The sequence below is a fragment of the Brassica napus genome, chromosome A8, assembly GCF_020379485.1.
Source record: "Brassica napus cultivar Da-Ae chromosome A8, Da-Ae, whole genome shotgun sequence".
In the NCBI taxonomy this organism is placed as follows: Eukaryota; Viridiplantae; Streptophyta; class Magnoliopsida; order Brassicales; family Brassicaceae; genus Brassica; species Brassica napus.
This window is the reverse complement of record NC_063441.1, coordinates 14772009-14786602: the sequence shown is the minus strand read 5'-3', so window position 1 is coordinate 14786602 and position 14594 is coordinate 14772009. Positions and strand designations below refer to the sequence as shown.

Below are 14594 nucleotides of genomic sequence, written 5' to 3'. Positions count from 1 at the left end.
GGAAGTGTTGGATTCATATGATCGACAGTTTCCTATGTGGACCATGAAATGTTGGAAACCTCATTCATTCAAAAAAAAATGTTGGAAACCTCATTATCTCATTTAGAATTTGAGCCTAACATAACTCCAACTGTCTCTTTACAAACCAGTTTATATAAATAGCAGAAAAGTTTGATGACAACAAAACTGAAAATTGTAAGGGAATAGTAATATATTATTCGAATTTCTTATTTCTAGACTCTAGACCAACAAAAATTAAGTTTTATAGTTTTAATCTATATCTTCACAGTTCGCATTTTTTATTTCTTTTGGGGGATGTGTTTTCGTAAAGATGAAAACTTGGTTTTAGGTATTATTAGCATGTGTTATGGGATGAGACGTTAAAATCATGCACGTGTATGAAATCTCTTGTGTTGGCAGGATCATGATATTGAAATCGTTTGGAACTAAGCTATGATAAATTGATAATCGAGTAATGATTTATTATGCCTAGTCTCACTCTATAGTAACATAATTCAAATTAGCTTCTTACTGTCTTAGCAGCTGCATGTTCCAACTCATTATTTTACATTTCAGTATAAACTCGTATTCCATTATCAAGAAAACGTCACAAGGTTATTTACTAACTTTAGACCATCCGCATTGAAGAATCAAGAGTAAAGTTCACACGATTTTCGAGGCAAAAAAATATTAAAATAATCAAATTTTAATGAACTCGGTTCGTACAGGTTCGTTGGAATGATACCGTCTCGTTACTGTGTCCGCAGGCCCCACGACACGTGGCGGCCCGCGATAGATTCGTTTATATATATATATATATACATTTTAAAGTCAAACGAAAAAAAATTAAAATAATACAAAAAACATTGGAAATCGGGAATTGCAAGTTCGCTGCTGCTTATGCTCTTATATTTTGATCATCTCACGGTTTCAAAGATCTTCTAAACATAAAATAGCTCGACCAAATAGTTGGAGTGACAATTGAACAACTTTGACATGCGAGTTATTGACCATCTCACTAAATGTCTAGTCTGCGCTATGAGCCTTCTTACCAATACCATACTTCATTTCAAATATGTAGTTAATATCATCCTGTCTTTTGAATGATATAATACTAGTGTTACTCCTGTACTACGCACAGGTCAAAGTTATTGTGTTTTAAATTATTTTATCATAACGTTTGATAAAAAATTAGTATTTATTGTAATATGAGGGTTGTTGCATTGGAACAAAGCGGTTAGAAACTGTAAAACAAAATTTATGTGTTGTTTTTAAAATAATGATGGTTATTTATCTATCTTATTCTACTCATTTGAAGATCGTCTCAGTTAACTTATGCCAAGAATAACGGGTGAAATTCTAATATCGGAGAGGTAGTGGGAGTATAGATGGAAAACATGAAGCCATTAAGGTACAATTATTTTTCTGAATTAATCAAGTTTCGTTACAGAAGCATGTGATCAGTAGATAAATTATAAACATAGTATATGATCTTTTGTTTTACAGAGGAAGTAGTATGAAATCTACAGCCTGTATCCATTAATTAAAACCTCTATTAACACTACATTTTATCCTCTAACAATTCAACTTATGTTTTTCTTCATTGATATCCCGAGTCACAAATGTAGTGGTAATTGTCCATAAGTTTTTGACTTTATAATGTGGTGTTAATACACCATTCCTGATTTTGAACCTTCCGTGACATGATAATGCTTTTTTTTTTAAAGAATATATTATTATGTGCAGCAATTTATATGGTTGGAATCAGATACTTGTATTTTTCATGTTTTCAAATACTCTATTTTTTTCTTTCTTAAATGGAAATATAAAAAGTTAACATTTATATCAACACAGAAAAACATAGTTCAAAGAAAAAGCATTATAAGCATTTTGAAAGATAGGAAACAAAATATCACTAACCTAGTATATTTTTGTAGTTGATTAAACCTTGTCCACTCTAAAAATATATGAAGTTTGATTTGCCTTTTTTTCTAAAACATTGTGAAAATTATCATCCTCATGTGTAGTTTCCTATATTCATATTAAAAAAAAAAAACTGAATGGATTCGTGACAATATGATTATAGTAAAAGAAAAGTTTTTATTGTTACCTTAATTTTAGATATAAATTGCTGTAACTTTTTCCCTGGTGCTTACTGAAAATGAATTGATGGTTTGTTTCTTCAGATTTCTTCATTGTTAGCAACTTCCCCTTCTGTCATATTTGATGTTGCTTCAAGTTTGTTGATGATTCATGAAATCTTTTTACTGGCAAACATAGTAGAAATCCCTTGTCATCTTATTTCAAATATGTGTTCTCCATCTGTAAGAAATAGGCAACATAATATTTTAAAATATAATTGACAAAAACAGACATGAAACTTAACTTAGGAGACTTGGAGTTGCAAGAACACTTGGGATTGATTGCTCATATTTTTCCATCGCTATATAATAACAATGAAGCACTTACCGTATCCTTTTTGATAATGTGAACTGGCTCCTGCTTTTGATAAATCATTTACAAATTACACAATCTTTGGTGATAGATAAAGCGTAGAGAAGAAAACAGTAAGTTTTTAAATTTTATAGAGAAGAAAATAGTTGGAGAACGAAGAAGTTAACTAAAACGTGAGATGAAAATTTTGAGAAAAATCAGGAATTTAGGTAGTTGAAGATTTGGATTGCACAAAAATAGGAGATGAAGAAAATACAAATTTAATTTTTTTTTAAAGCTTTGCCATGTGTCAAAATTTTAGTGGTTATGTGACTTGTGCTTTAGTATATAAGGGATTACTGTACAGTATCTGGTATACTTGATGTCCTATTACATAGAATATACCATAAACTGTTTGCTAAAATAAAAGAGAGTCAAAGTTCATGTCATATTAATTTGACCAACCAAGAGCTTGACCGACTCAAGACCAAGGCCACAGTGGTCGATAGATATTGGCTCAATATGAGCTATATGAAACATAAAACATAATTTAACCACGGTTAAAAAATCAAACACGGTATATCGGTTTGACCGGTCTGGTTTGGTGAGCGCTTTGTAATAATAATTTCACCTTCCCATCACGAAAAAACTAAATTTGATTATTTAAATAAATTATATATATTTCATCTTCGTGTTCATATTATTTCTCTCTCTCAAACGAGTCTCTCTCTTACCTACAGGCTACAACACACCTAACCAATACGCCATGTCTTCTTCTTCTTCTTCTTCTCCCTTCGATCTCATGTCCGCCATCTTCAAAGGAGAACCAGTGGACGTCTCCGACCCGGCCAATGCCTCAGCTTACGAGTCAGTCGCCGCGGAGCTAACCTCTATGCTCACCGAGAATCGTAACTTCGCCATGATTATAACCACTTCCATAGCAGTTCTCATCGGCTGCATCGTCATGATCGTATGGCGAAAATCCAGCTCCGGGAACTCCAAACCCGGCGAGCCGCTTAAGCCGTTAGTGATCAAACCCCCTCGTGAGGATGAAGTTGAAGATGGTCGGAAGAAAGTGACCATCTTTTTCGGAACACAGACAGGAACTGCCGAAGGGTTTACTAAGGTCTGAGCATTACTTGCAGTGATTCAAAAGATGAAGATGATGATGCAGTTAAAGTTAAATCACTTTTGAATGTTTACAGGCTTTAGGAGAAGAAGCTAGAGCAAGATACGAGAAGACTAGATTCAAGATTGTTGATTTGGTATAATACTATCTCCCTCCCTTCCATAAATATAATAGTTTTGAAATTTTTATTTGTTTTACAATATTTTAAATGTAATTTTTTAACCCATTTACTAAATTTTTTTTTATTACTTAAATCACTTACTATATATAATAATTTTTTGTGTGTAAATTATATATTAAAGTATGATTATTTTTGGTACTGTAATTTTATTTTTTTTAATTTATAAAAATTCTAAAACTATATCTTAAGGGGGGAGCACCCTTTTGAAATGCTTGGTGCGTTTTTTGTTGTTTTTTTCATCTGGTAATTGATTTGTTATAACAGGATGATTACGCGGCTGATGATGATGAGTACGAGGAGAAGTTAAAGAAAGAGGACGTGGCTTTCTTCTTCTTAGCCACGTTAGTTTTATTAGTTCTTGATCGAAACTTCTCTCATTCTCTTTGTGGCTGATCTTGATTTAAAAATCTTGGTGTGTAGATACGGAGATGGTGAGCCTACAGATAATGCAGCGAGATTCTACAAATGGTTCACCGAGGTTAGTCTTTCATTCTCATTCTCTTGTTTCTGATGTTGTCTCATTCATCACATGTGTGGTTACAGGGGAGTGACAGAGGAGAATGGCTTAAGAACTTGAAGTACGGTGTGTTTGGTTTAGGAAACAGACAATACGAACATTTTAATAAGGTTTTAAATAATTTAAAAATCTTTATTTTATTTTTTTCCTTTCATTACTTTTTGACCGAGCTAATATTTTTTGTTGTTGTTGTAAATCTGTGTTGCAGGTTGCCAAAGTTGTAGATGACATCCTTGTTGAACAAGGTTCGTTTCTCGTCTTGCTCTCTTGCTCTGATCTTGATGTATTATGTTATTGTTTTTTTTTTTCTAACTTGATGAGTGGTTTGTTCAGGTGCACAGCGTCTTGTACATGTTGGTCTTGGAGATGATGATCAGTGTATTGAAGATGACTTCACCGCTTGGTATTACCTTTTCTCTTCTATTACTGTTTCGACATCTGTTCCTTTTTTTTTTTTTTTCTGAACTTAGTTTGTTGTCTCTTGCAGGAGAGAAGCATTGTGGCCTGAACTGGATACATTACTGAGGGAAGAAGGTGATACAGCTGTTACACCATACACTGCAGCTGTGTTAGAGTACAGAGTTTCTATTCACAGCTCCGAAGATGCCTTGAGTGAGAAACACTTTGCCAACGGGAATGGTCACGTCGTGTTTGATGCTCAACATCCTTACAGGTGCGCAAGATTCTTCTTTCTTTCTCTTATAATCTTTGTCTTATCAGTTGATCTAATCGGTGCTTTTTTTTGTGTGTTTAAAGAGCAAATGTTGCTGTGAGAAGGGAGCTTCACACACCAGAGTCTGACCGTTCATGCACACATTTGGAGTTTGACATTGCCGGAAGTGGACTGACGTGAGTTTTTTACTTGTTACAGTATCACAGGGCATAGTCTTGAATATATTTTTTTGTTTGTCAGGTATGAAACTGGAGATCATGTTGGTGTGCTTTGTGACAATTTAAACGAAACCGTAGAGGAAGCGCTTAGGTTGCTGGACATGTCACCTGATACTTATTTCTCCCTTCACTCTGATAAAGAAGACGGCACACCGATCAGCAGCTCGCTTCCTCCTCCATTCCCTCCTTGCAACTTGAGAACAGCGCTTACACGATATGCATGTCTTTTGAGTTCTCCTAAGAAGGTTGGTTGGTTGTGGTTGGTTTATGATCATCAGGTTCCTTTGTATTCAAAACTCAATTGCTTTCTTTGCAGTCAGCTTTGGTTGCTTTGGCAGCACATGCATCTGATCCTACAGAAGCAGAGCGATTAAAACACCTTGCTTCCCCTGCTGGAAAGGATGAATATTCAAAGTGGATAGTAGAGAGTCAAAGAAGTCTCCTGGAGGTGATGGCTGAGTTTCCTTCAGCCAAGCCGCCACTAGGTGTCTTCTTTGCTGCAGTCGCTCCGAGGTTGCAGCCTAGGTTCTATTCAATATCATCATCTCCCAAGTGAGTAGAGTACTTCTTCTCATTCTCTCCTAGAGTAGTTTCTAGTGTATTGAACCGTTTCTTGTTTACTTTGCATAGGATTGGTGAAACAAGAATCCACGTCACATGTGCACTTGTCTATGAGAAGATGCCAACAGGGAGGATTCACAAGGGAGTGTGCTCCACTTGGATGAAGGTAAAAAAAAAACAAGTGTGCTCTTTTTGCTGTTTGTGGAATATTTTATTGAAACATGTGAACTCTTGTATTGTAATGATAGAGTGCTGTGCCTTATGAGAAGAGTGAAAACTGTTCCTCAGCGCCTATATTTGTGAGGCAATCAAACTTCAAGCTTCCTACGGATTCCAAGGTACCGATCATCATGATTGGTCCAGGGACTGGATTGGCTCCATTCAGAGGTTTCCTTCAAGAAAGGCTTGCGTTGGTGGAGTCTGGTGTTGAACTTGGACCATCAGTTTTGTTCTTTGGATGTAGAAACCGCAGAATGGTAACTAAAGCAATTTTCACAAAAAAATCAAACCAATCATAATCTAGTATCTCATACATGTATATGTAGGATTTCATCTACGAGGAAGAGCTTCAGCGGTTTCTTGAGAGTGGTGCACTCTCGGAGTTAAGCGTGGCCTTCTCTCGTGAAGGACCTACCAAAGAATATGTACAGCACAAGATGATGGACAAGGCTTGTGATATATGGAGCATGATCTCTCAAGGAGGTTATGTATATGTTTGTGGTGACGCCAAAGGCATGGCAAGAGACGTTCACAGGTCTCTCCACACAATAGCACAAGAACAGGTTTGTATAAGAGATCAATCTCAACTGTTAGATTCTCACATATGTTTACTTATTATGTATTGTTTTTGTTTACAGGGATCAATGGATTCAACAAAAGCAGAAAGTTTTGTGAAGAATTTGCAAATGAGTGGAAGATATCTCAGAGATGTATGGTAACCAAGCACACACTCATTGTGTATTATATTGTATATGTATACGGCACAGAGATGCCACATCAAGATGATCATTAAGTTTGTGATCGCAGACAAAATGAGTTTCTATTTTTCTTTTCATATATTTTGACAAATTTTTTTTTTTTTAAACTCTTGTTATATACAAATAAAATTTGCATTAGGTGTGAGATGGTGTATTTGTGGAACAGTTAAGTATGTACCTATGGTATGAATATTTTATGTGGCAAGAAACATTTTAGGAAAAGTATTATCTCTATGTTCTTGTGGATTATATGCCTCCATAGCCAAATGATTGATAATGATGTGATGGAGCATTTTGCTGAAACCCTCTAGTTGGTTCGGAAGTGATTTTTGGTGGTTGAGAAAAGAGATATGAGATGAATGGACCGAATGGTATGGTGTGTGTGGTAGGTGAGGTGAGAGCACATGAGTTATATTGATACATTAAGTAGGTGGAGTAAAAGCTTTCCAACAATAACATGTTTCTTTCCTCTTTCAACTTCTACTTGCTTCTTGTGTGTTTTCTCATCAATTAGTCTTTTTTTAATCATTTCTACCAAAAATTAGTATTCGTTAACTACAGTCAAATAAGGGATTACTATTGCATAAACGATAGTATATGTTTCTTTCTATCTGTACTGCTTTTGAGAAAGAAGCACGACTTTAATTCTATAACATATAAAAATTCTAAGAATAGTAGTATAATTTATTACCCGTTGACCAGAGGGAAATTAAAAAATTGTAGAATTTTACGTGATACATATGATGTCACATGAACGAAGAATCAAGTGGACATGGTAGGTGATACATGTTTAAACGATGCCACATGATTGTATGATTGTATAAAGTATTTCACATGTTTGTCAACGTCACTAAAAGTATTGATTTTGAAATTTGAAAAAAAAAAATTAAAGTAAATGGGATCTATTTCGTTCAATATGTGTTTTACAAAATTTAAGGAATATGACTGAAAATTCTTGGTGAACTTTTTTCATAATATGACTGAAATAGCACGTGGATTTATTATAATACGTCTGCTACAATTGGGTTATCGAGTTTCTATGAAAGTGGCCAGTTGATTACACTCATATAGCGCCACATAGAGGGCCTTGGATTGAGGTCTGATAAAGATAAAAAACGACAAGCATTCCTTTCCAATAACAGAAAAACGCCAAGAAGTTCGGTTTCTCATAAAGAGAAAAACAGCTTGCAACGTTTTAGTTTAAAGGTATCAACCATCTCACAAAGATTCAAGAACTGCAAATTGGGTTAAAGATGCTCACAGAATACAAAAAGACTTAAAACAGACTGGCGATTTCTACTTTCCTTGGTACAAACTAGTCTTGTTCAGCGTCCCCGAGTTCTTCATCTTCTGGCACACCTCGGACGTACAAAACGTTGTTGCATCTGTGTGAACAACAAAGCCAGCAAATCAAACCAAGAAGAGATCCAAAAGTTCCAATGCAATGAATAAACATAAGTAACATAATATTAATATGATGAATGTGCGTTTAGTTAACGACCAAGTCCAACTCTTAATATAATTTCCATGAGCTAATGACAGTTAACAACATACACTGATTCACTTACAGTAACGAAAACGCAGTGAAGAGACAAATGAGGTTTATATTATTGTTACCTGATCAAGATCTCTCCAAGGTTTCCTGTCAACTGTCCATCAATATACTCCTCGGTGTTCCCCAGCTTCGAAACAGTAACCAAATCTCAGTGATATAAAATTATAAATCATCGATCTTTATCACTTGTACGTTTACAGGAATTTTTCTAAAACTTGTAAGCAGATTTATTAGAAGGGAACAAAGAGGGTACCTGCAAGTTCATGTAGGAGTCAACAGAGGCGAGGAAACCTGTGATTAAGAGATAAGATTCATGTAAAGAACATTAAAGACACAAGCTTTGGTTATCATATCAACTCATAATGGATTTAAAAAAAAAGAACAAAGATGATACCTTTGTATTCCATTCCCCATTTGAGCTTAACGATAACCGTCTTCCCGGTCAGATTGTTCAAGAAGGGCTTAGGGTTAACTGGTATGGTCTGCAACAATTTTCACCAAACATGTCAATAACACACTTCAACAGGTCAATTACAAACCAAAGTTTCATGATAAGAAAGGGCAGAGAAGTCTCGAGGCGGAGGAGCTCAGAAACACCAAAAGTTCGGAGCTTTTACAAAACTTTAACAAGTACGATTCTAACCTACGAAGAAATCAATTTAGGAATCGAAGCTCGAATGAAAGAGATGGAAACTTACAGCCATTGGTTTTGGGGGGAGCGAAGAGATGAATCGAGGAGGATTGGGATCGCCTTCCTTCCTTCTGCTTCGATCTCTGCTTAGGGTTTTTGGTTTCGGGGATTTCAAGATTCTTTGCTAAAACAGCAACAGTGTGCGCCTCGTGATATTACTCCAAAGGCCCATTAGTAGATTATTACGGCCCATTAGTAACCATCATTGCTAATTGATATGTTTATGTGTCCAGACCAAAACAACTCTGATTATTTTCGAATTGTCCAAAAACTCTATACAAATAATGTTGTTAAGACTATATTTTTAACTAAGGAGGAACATCTGATATGGGTTTTGATAAAGATAGGTTAGTGTGATGTATGTGAAACTGTTAGCAACCTACCTATTCAGGAATCTCCCCATCTACACTTATTTTCAACTCCCCTAAACATTTTAATTGCTTACTAGGCCTGCCTTTGGGGTCTTAGTAAGAACGGGAAAGGCTAGAATTGCGATGTCACATTGTTCTAAGAACCGTAGCTGACGTGGAAGTAAAGGATCATCGTCTACAAAGACACTACAGATATTGTTTGTTCCAAACAAATATTTGAGGGAGGCACATAAACACTTGAGAATTGAGATATATGGCTGAACACAACAACACACATTGGTTTTCTTTAGAAACACCGTCTAAACCTCAGAAAACATAGCTTCAAGTTTTACAAATAGGTATACAACTTTACATGTTCCCTCAGGACTAAGCGAAATAGAAAGCAGGCTTGTTCGTTCTCCTTTGGTTCTTGACAAAGCCTTTTTAATCTTTCTCAAGGGATGTTGAATATCATGTAGCATCTAAGTTGTGTGACCACCACCAACACGCAAGAATCCGTTAAAAATAACCTGGAAGAAGGATGTAACGTTTGAAAAGCCTGTTGTAGAAAACTTGGAACTTATAATTTTTAGATTTTCAGAAAATTATTCACCTGTCAAGATTAATAAGCTCGAAAGAGTACTGCAAGGGAAGAAACAAAGACATGAAGTTAAAGAGACTCTGATGAAACAATATGAGAACCTATATGAGAAGATGGACGGAACTCACATAGAAGAAACAATAGTAGCGTGAACGAAAGAACGAGCTGAACTCCTCGGTTAAATGGAACCCCAAACCGCCTTTGATAGTATCTGACTCTGTCAAAGAGCTGCAAAAATAGTAAACACCGAAGAGACTTATAATCCGAATCTCATCGTATTGAGATGATCTTTCAACTCCAGAAAAGCCTTACCTGGTTATAATCACGACATCTCTGCATCCAAAACAGAGGCTTATATCCTTTTTCTTTAGGAGTAGCTTCTGTTTGTGACACATATCTCTTATTCTCCTCTTCTTCAAGAGGAACATTAATCCTCAACGCGCTAATATCAGGTGAACTCCATGTTCTTCTTGCACCGTTTCTATTACCAGCACTTTCAGGGCTACCTCTCTCGTCGTCAATGTCTATCACACAGTCAGGAGTCCTCTCACCGTAACATCTACTCACGTTGATGCTTTCACTGCTGAAACTCTCAGATGTCTGAGAAGATCCAGACAGAAACATGGCAAGGTCATCACGCTCCTCTTTGTTAAGATCCACCCAACGCAAAGGCTGTTCCCCGTTCTCACTCAAAGCAGATTGCACTCGATGAATCTGGTTTTCGATAGCGGAGACAAACTGTTTGTGCCTAGTCAACGTGGTGTCGTCTCGACAACGCCCATGGCTCAACCTCACTGCCCTCTCAAACTCTTCCAGCTGATTGCAAAAATCACAACACCACTCATGGGAATGATTCAAAAGTTTATGTTCTTTTTATTTTAAATTGTGTGTGAAGCTGTTTTACCAAACCTGCCATTTAGCTGTGCTCAAAGCTGCTTGAAGTTCATTGCAGAGGTTGTCTGATTCTACAGAGACTCGACCTTCTCTCTTCTCTTTAACCCAAAGCCTATATGCAGATTCCATCCTGCAAACACAAGGAAAGAAGACACACAGATAATGGCACTACACAGACTAAAAAACAACACAAACACGGCTCAAATACACATAAGGCATCACTTTAGATGATGCTAGAACCAACCAATCTCAAAAACGAATTACTAGTCTAAAAGGAATCATCTTTCAACCTCACAAAGCATCAATAAATGAAAAGGACATACGTATCAGCAGATTGTTGAACCTCCTCGGCGGCGGAGAAAAAGACATCCTTTTGCCAAAGATCGAAGCTTTTAGCTACCATCATCCTCCTTCGAAACCCTCAATTACGAAGATTCAACGAAAGGGTCTTCGAGCTAGGCGAAGAGGAGAAAACCCAAAACAGATTCTGCTACTCTTCTCTTTTTCCTTTTCCTTCCGCAAGAAAGAAGAATGAATCTTTTCCGCTTCTTCACACTTTCAATTTAAAAAAGTAGTTTATTGAAGATGGGTAGCCTGCACTAGGCTAATAATCGACCATACTTTATGAAATGATTTATTTCTTTTTTTAATGGGAAGACAATATAGTCATCTCAAAGCTTTCTCGGTCCACCCACTTGTGGCCCAACAACATTGACTGTTTGCCAACACAAATGAAATAATAAACTCTTTTTCTTTTAATTAATGGTTCAGAAGAGTCAAATGCTAATGACTCATCTTTGAGATTGTTTTCTTCACAAATTAATATAAACACAAACTCAATGTGATTTAGTTGATTTAAACTATGGAGGGTGGCTTGTGTAATGCATGGGATAACAACTAATTTATTGATATCAGTGAGAAATTCATATAATAATTATTGTATTTATCCTTATCTTGTGATATAAAACAAAACCATTCTAATCACACCCTCTCCCAAAAAAAAACATAATTTTATTAATTTCTTAATAGAGTTGTGTTCATTATTACAAATAACATTCTATTTTAGAAGAGGATACCTTATTTTTCTGGAATTAAAAATAGCTATGGGTTGAAAATGTTCTAATAATAGTATGAATGACCAATTTGAAGCATATGATATATCAAGGTCTTACATATTTTATATACCTTCTCAAAAAGAAACAGCAAGTTTCACACACGGAGCAAAAACAAATCAACTAAGTCCAGAGTTTAACAGAAAAAGGTGTTAAAGAACATATTATACATATGATCTCATTGAAACTCAGATTAAAACGCAGATGGGAAAACTTCTAACTACTCTGTATACCAAACGATTTCAAACTGAAATATATGGTACGTATCTCTGACTTTCCATTTTTCAAGATCGAATTAATCAATGGCAATGATCAAGAATCCAACAGACACATACATGAGGAAGACCGGGTAAAGTGCGAGAGCCTTTCTTCTTGGGTTCACGGCGGCGCTCATGAAAGGATAAGCGGCCCACGAGCTCCAGGCAAGGGTCACAGTGACTACGATCATTTTCAGTATAACATTGTCCTTCAACATGCAGATCACTGCTCCAACGTCCAGTGGGAATAGACAGTATCCCAAAAGGCTTAGGCTTTGGAAGAAGATTATATGTCCTCCCTGTTTATTGCATATTGTTTCAGGAAAGCGAAAATCAAAGTTGTGACAAGAAAGTGAAGAGTATGTTGGCTTGTATTACTACATGAATCAGATGTGTACTTACCAGGAGCAGTACATTTAGTGTGAGGATCACTGCTCCAGCTGCAAGTAGTGCAAATGCCACGGCAAACACTTCCGACTGAACATTACAGAGAAACAGAAGTGAGACCAAATGCAATTGAACGGTTCTTTTTTCTAGAAGATATGAAAAAATGTAATGCTTTGTGACTTCAGGGACTCAAGCCTGGGATGGAAATGCAAAGAAAGGACGATTTTAGATGGCAATGAAAACACAGATGTAGCTTATATCCATATGACTAAAAGTTAATAACATTTAGACATTGCCCAAAGCGAACCGAGATATCTTTTCAGATATATCACGCATATATCAAGCAGCCTATTCAAAAACAACAAAAATAACAAAACAGCCTTCTTCTAACCTATTGATTTCACATTTTCTTATTCAGTACGTTCATAAACCATTTTACAAGCAGGAATATCTGAAAGACCGACCACAACCATCCTTTTGCCCACATTGGCTTACGTGACTACAACCACTAAAAGGTTAAAATTTACAATATGGTTAATCATAAATCAGATCCTAGACATAACATGCTGCTAAGGCAAGACATGAGAGAGTAATGAAACCTAAAATTACAAGCATGAGAGCACCATATGCGTTGGTTTTTGCTCTTTGAAGCAGTTCTACGTGTTAAAACCAAAACCTGACAGTATCTAGGGGTTCCTTAGTTTAAGAAATCAAAACTAGGAGCAATGCCTCTAGAAGCATCATTCGAGAGAAACTCTCAAAGATTCATCATTCTATTGTACCAACCACAGCCATCGCTTTGGCCACGTAAGCTTATGTAACTAGATCAATTAAAGGTTAAAGAGCACCACATGTATTGTTTATTGCTCACTGAATCAGTTCTACGTGTTAATTCAAAATCTGACAGCATTGCAGTGTTTAGGGATGCCTTAGCCTAAGAGCAATGCCACTAGAACCGTCACTCTATGTACCACCAATAAGAAACTACTCCCTCAGTTAAAGGTTAAATTTTACAACACCGTTTAGACATAAAATGCTGCTTCGGTTAAGACAGGGGAGAGAGAGCAATGAAACTCAAAATCACAAGTAAGAGAGCAAACCAGTTCTATATGATAAAACAAAATCTAACATCAGTGCAGCAATGTCTATAGAAACTCTCAATCAAGCCAAGATGTCACCTTTAACGACACGGGCACCTTAAAGCTAAGATTTTGATTTACCTTCTTAACCGAAGCAGACCAGGAAAGCGTAAGCCCCAAGAAAACAATGAAGAAAAAGGGACCCCACAGATCCCAATCCCTAAGCGCCTTCCCAGGATCCTCCCTGTTCGGATTCGGAAACACCACCAGCTTCAGGTTACTCACGATCCTCGACAGATCCCTCTTCACCGTATCCCACACCGGCTCCGTCAACGTGTTCGGCGGAGACCCGAATCCCGTCGTCTTCGAGCCTTCCGAGCTGCCGAAGTTAACTGCCGGCGGAAGCGACGGAGGGGCTGGGACGGGCGTCGCTTTCTGGGCGGCGGAGGAGGAAGACGGCGGAAGCGGAGGGAGGTTGGATTGGACGAAGGGGGAGGACGAGACGGGGATCGAGGGACGGATCGGGCTCGGCGGACGAGCGGGGAGGACGGATCCGGGACCCGATTGGAATCCGGCGTTCATCATGTTCTCGATCTCGTCGATGTCTGATTGGGACGATTGGTAGAGCGGAATCGTATCGTTGTGAGACATTCTTCTGGAGGTTTCGAGATGCCGATTTGTTTGGGTTTCGCCGGAGCTTCTTTTTGATGTCGGTGAAGAGATTTGATCAGATCTGACGATTGAAGCGGAGTACTAAAAAGGAAGAAGGTAGATGAAAACGATGCGACGTCGTTTATGTGTTGATCTCAACTCTAATGGGATTTTAAGTAAGTTTTGTACTTTTGTTATTGTTATATCTTAAATTTAGAAGACCAATTGTCAATCTCATTCTATGTAATCATGTGGTTGATAAATAAATTTGCTGATATAAAAGATCAATATTGATGTAATTATTTGTAAGTTTTGATGAATTCTTTAC

At 36.9% G+C, this 14594-nt stretch overlaps 4 protein-coding genes across 5 annotated transcripts; 1 reads left to right on the top strand and 3 right to left on the bottom strand.

The window, feature by feature from the left end:
* The first annotated feature begins 3126 nt into the window (after positions 1 to 3126).
* Positions 3127 to 6938, top strand: LOC106361150 (NADPH--cytochrome P450 reductase 2-like). Its single transcript, XM_022690030.2, has 15 exons — positions 3127 to 3559; positions 3639 to 3698; positions 4008 to 4084; positions 4164 to 4221; positions 4287 to 4370; positions 4469 to 4505; positions 4594 to 4663; positions 4748 to 4933; positions 5017 to 5109; positions 5174 to 5396; positions 5468 to 5703; positions 5782 to 5878; positions 5961 to 6188; positions 6258 to 6494; positions 6570 to 6938. The coding sequence occupies exons 1-15, from the start codon at positions 3200 to 3202 to the stop codon at positions 6648 to 6650; spliced, it is 2127 nt and encodes a 708-aa protein (XP_022545751.2). The 5' UTR covers positions 3127 to 3199; the 3' UTR covers positions 6651 to 6938.
* An 858-nt stretch (positions 6939 to 7796) lies between these two features.
* Positions 7797 to 9100, bottom strand: LOC106359805 (probable small nuclear ribonucleoprotein F). The gene is made up of 5 exons (XM_013799436.3): positions 8943 to 9100; positions 8639 to 8726; positions 8498 to 8535; positions 8307 to 8371; positions 7797 to 8074 (listed from the first exon to the last, which is right to left on the bottom strand). Exons 1-5 carry the CDS (start codon positions 8946 to 8948, stop codon positions 8005 to 8007), a joined length of 267 nt encoding a protein of 88 aa, XP_013654890.1. The 5' UTR covers positions 8949 to 9100; the 3' UTR covers positions 7797 to 8004.
* A 430-nt stretch (positions 9101 to 9530) lies between these two features.
* On the bottom strand, positions 9531 to 11411 carry LOC106424100. Of its 2 annotated transcripts, XM_013864843.3 has the most exons (6): positions 11104 to 11411; positions 10796 to 10910; positions 10199 to 10702; positions 10015 to 10114; positions 9899 to 9927; positions 9531 to 9815 (listed from the first exon to the last, which is right to left on the bottom strand). In XM_013864843.3, exons 1-5 carry the CDS (start codon positions 11184 to 11186, stop codon positions 9908 to 9910), a joined length of 822 nt encoding a protein of 273 aa, XP_013720297.1. In that variant the 5' UTR covers positions 11187 to 11411; the 3' UTR covers positions 9531 to 9815; positions 9899 to 9907. The 2 variants fall into 2 exon arrangements, with proteins under 2 accessions (XP_013720297.1, XP_048594491.1); XM_048738534.1 differs by lacking the exons at positions 9531 to 9815; positions 9899 to 9927 and having other exon boundaries at positions 9941 to 10114.
* Positions 11412 to 11938: 527 nt separating this feature from the next.
* LOC106424206 (protein YIP4b) lies at positions 11939 to 14424 on the bottom strand. The gene is made up of 3 exons (XM_013864961.3): positions 13757 to 14424; positions 12552 to 12626; positions 11939 to 12448 (listed from the first exon to the last, which is right to left on the bottom strand). The coding sequence occupies exons 1-3, from the start codon at positions 14264 to 14266 to the stop codon at positions 12188 to 12190; spliced, it is 846 nt and encodes a 281-aa protein (XP_013720415.1). The 5' UTR covers positions 14267 to 14424; the 3' UTR covers positions 11939 to 12187.
* Positions 14425 to 14594: the final 170 nt, after the last annotated feature.

What these genes read in the sequence shown, in the direction of transcription:
- LOC106361150 (XM_022690030.2), top strand. Translation starts at nt 3,200, where the DNA reads ATGTCTTCTTCTTCTTCTTCTTCTCCCTTCGATCTCATGTCCGCCATC. An exon ending in GATTCAAGATTGTTGATTTG is followed by an intron (nt 3,699 to 4,007) that starts GTATAATACTAT and finishes TTGTTATAACAG; the next exon opens with GATGATTACGCGGCTGATGA. An exon ending in GAAGATGACTTCACCGCTTG is followed by an intron (nt 4,664 to 4,747) that starts GTATTACCTTTT and finishes TGTCTCTTGCAG; the next exon opens with GAGAGAAGCATTGTGGCCTG.
- LOC106359805 (XM_013799436.3), bottom strand. An exon ending in ATGGGGAATGGAATACAAAG is followed by an intron (nt 8,536 to 8,638) that starts GTATCATCTTTG and finishes TCTTAATCACAG; the next exon opens with GTTTCCTCGCCTCTGTTGAC. An exon ending in CTTGGAGAGATCTTGATCAG is followed by an intron (nt 8,075 to 8,306) that starts GTAACAATAATA and finishes TTGTTCACACAG; the next exon opens with ATGCAACAACGTTTTGTACG.
- LOC106424100 (XM_048738534.1), bottom strand. Translation starts at nt 11,186, where the DNA reads ATGATGGTAGCTAAAAGCTTCGATCTTTGGCAAAAGGATGTCTTTTTC. An exon ending in TGAGCACAGCTAAATGGCAG is followed by an intron (nt 10,703 to 10,795) that starts GTTTGGTAAAAC and finishes TTTTGCAATCAG; the next exon opens with CTGGAAGAGTTTGAGAGGGC. An exon ending in GATGTCGTGATTATAACCAG is followed by an intron (nt 10,115 to 10,198) that starts GTAAGGCTTTTC and finishes CTATTTTTGCAG; the next exon opens with CTCTTTGACAGAGTCAGATA.
- LOC106424206 (XM_013864961.3), bottom strand. Translation starts at nt 14,266, where the DNA reads ATGTCTCACAACGATACGATTCCGCTCTACCAATCGTCCCAATCAGAC. An exon ending in GGTCTGCTTCGGTTAAGAAG is followed by an intron (nt 12,627 to 13,756) that starts GTAAATCAAAAT and finishes TGTAATGTTCAG; the next exon opens with TCGGAAGTGTTTGCCGTGGC. An exon ending in CACTAAATGTACTGCTCCTG is followed by an intron (nt 12,449 to 12,551) that starts GTAAGTACACAT and finishes TGCAATAAACAG; the next exon opens with GGAGGACATATAATCTTCTT.